Here is a 2013-nt window from a genome sequence, read left to right as displayed (position 1 = left end):
AGAACTGCTCGGCGATCGTGATGTTCTCCTTCACGCTCGTGTTGTAGAACGCCGCCGTGAACTGCGGCTCGTGGATGTTCATGTCGACGAGGTTGATCGGTATGAAGTAGTCCGTCTTCAGCTTGGACATCTGCGGCGAACAAACGAACAACGTCAACTACGCGAACCTACGCTGCAATCATGTCATTCATGTGTCATGGCACATAGGACCAGCCACGTTCTCGGCCCCGTACAAATAATGAACGAACGAACAATGCGTGTGTGAACTACATGGAACTGCATCACTGCCATGTCGTTTAGTGTGAGGTAGTGTTGAACCTACCTCTACCTCGGGTCTCTGCAACCAATCTGAAGGTACTATAGGCATGTGAACAGCTGGACAAAGTCACCATGTCCCGCGTGATCTTACCATGTCATGTGGGAACCTACCGAGTTGCGAGCAAACCTACCGTGTCACGTGTGAATCTACGCTGACATGCAGCAACCTACCGCATTGCGCAGGAACCTACTGTGTGAGCATACCCTGCCATGCATGAACATACTTTGCCACGAGGGAACAGTACAGTGTTGTGCATTAACCACCATGTTGCGTGTGCACGTACCGCGTCGTGCGAGAACATACCGCATTGCGCAGGAACCTACTGTGTGAGCCTACCCTGCCATGCATGAACATACCGCATTGCGCAGGAACCTACTGTGTGAGGCTGTGAGCCTACCCTGCCATGGGGGAACCTACTGTGTGAACATACCCTGCTACGAGGGAACCTACTGTGTGAACATACCCTGCTACGAGGGAACCTACTGTGTGAACATACCCTGCCATGGGGGAACCTACCATGTCTTGGGCCCTCACGGGCACCTGGTAGACGTTGACGGTGTTGTAGTCGAGGGTGTTGGCCTCGACGCGCAGCGTGCCGGAGTAATCCTTGTCATCGTCGGGAGTAAAGCGGAACTGATGATCGGCGTTTGTGTTCGTGATCGCGCCTGCAAGGTCGACACAGGTCAAGGTCAGCAAGGTCGACACGGGTCAAGGTCAGCAAAGTCAACACAGGTCAAGGTCAGCAAGGTCGACACGGGTCAAGGTCAGCAAGGTCGATACAGGTAAAGGTCAGCAAGGTTGATGCAGGTCAAGGTCAGCAAGGTCGACACGGGTCAAGGTCAGCAAGGTCGACACAGGTCAAGGTCAGCGAGGTAGACACTGGTCAAGCTTAGTGAGGTCAACACGGGTCAAGGTCAGTCAGCAAGGTCAGGGGTTGTCGATCGGACGGAAATGGCGTTTCGACACAAGGCAGGACAGCCGTGCTCAGTCTCACACGACGACAGATCGTCGGAAAAAATGTCCGATTAAGAGCTAGGTTAAAGTTCATCGTTCAAGGTTAGAAGAATCGGGCTTGTCCCGGCTACGTTGCCGCGCGGGGGCGCCACCACTCACCGTACAGCTCGGGGAACTGGACGTCGCCGCGCGGGGGCGCCACCACTCACCGTACAGCTCGGGGAACTGACCGTTGCCGCGCGGGAGCGCTACCACTCACCGTACAGCTCGAGAAACTGGACGTCGCCGCGCGTGTTGACTGACAGCTGCACGACATCGTGCCGCTGCGGCACGTTCTCCGCGAGCGCGATTGGCTGCGCGGGCGCGTCGATCCAGACGGGCGGCCGCTCGCCTCCCGCGGGGTCGTAGACGGAGATGATCACATCACAGTAGCCGGGCGCGGTCGGACGGTCGGCCGGACCTTGGTCGATCGCCTGCACAGCGATCAGCTGCGTCTGCGCCTGCGTGATGCGCAAACGTTGAATCTCAGCGATGTAAGTAATACGTATAATACTTTCAGTTTGTGGTAAATTATTATAACGGTTTGTTTGCTACGCATGCAAAACTTGTTGTCATGTAATGTTTAACGCTTGGCATATTTTTCTTTGTAATTTCAGTTAAAACCACACAACCACAATAGAGAATAAAGAACGAATGTAAATAAGACCATGTGTGCGTATTTCTCGCTGAATCATTTTTTT

At 54.2% G+C, this 2013-nt stretch overlaps 1 protein-coding gene across 1 annotated transcript in view; it reads right to left on the bottom strand.

The window, feature by feature from the left end:
* The window catches only part of LOC106812181 (cadherin-related hmr-1-like), a 13351-nt gene that overhangs the window by 9466 nt on the left and 1872 nt on the right, over positions 1–2013 (bottom strand). The window contains exons 2-4 of the mRNA XM_014816004.1: positions 1533–1773; positions 836–984; positions 6–130 (exon numbers count right to left, since the gene is read on the bottom strand). Of these exons, the coding sequence (XP_014671490.1) occupies positions 6–130; positions 836–984; positions 1533–1773 (515 nt within the window). The remainder of the gene's footprint in view (positions 1–5; positions 131–835; positions 985–1532; positions 1774–2013) is intronic.

The sequence above is a fragment of the Priapulus caudatus genome, unplaced genomic scaffold (genome assembly GCF_000485595.1).
Source record: "Priapulus caudatus unplaced genomic scaffold, Priapulus_caudatus-5.0.1 Scaffold617, whole genome shotgun sequence".
Lineage (NCBI taxonomy): Eukaryota > Metazoa > Priapulida > Priapulimorpha > Priapulimorphida > Priapulidae > Priapulus > Priapulus caudatus.
Note: the sequence above shows the minus strand (reverse complement) of the source record. Positions and strands in the feature narration are given on the sequence as shown.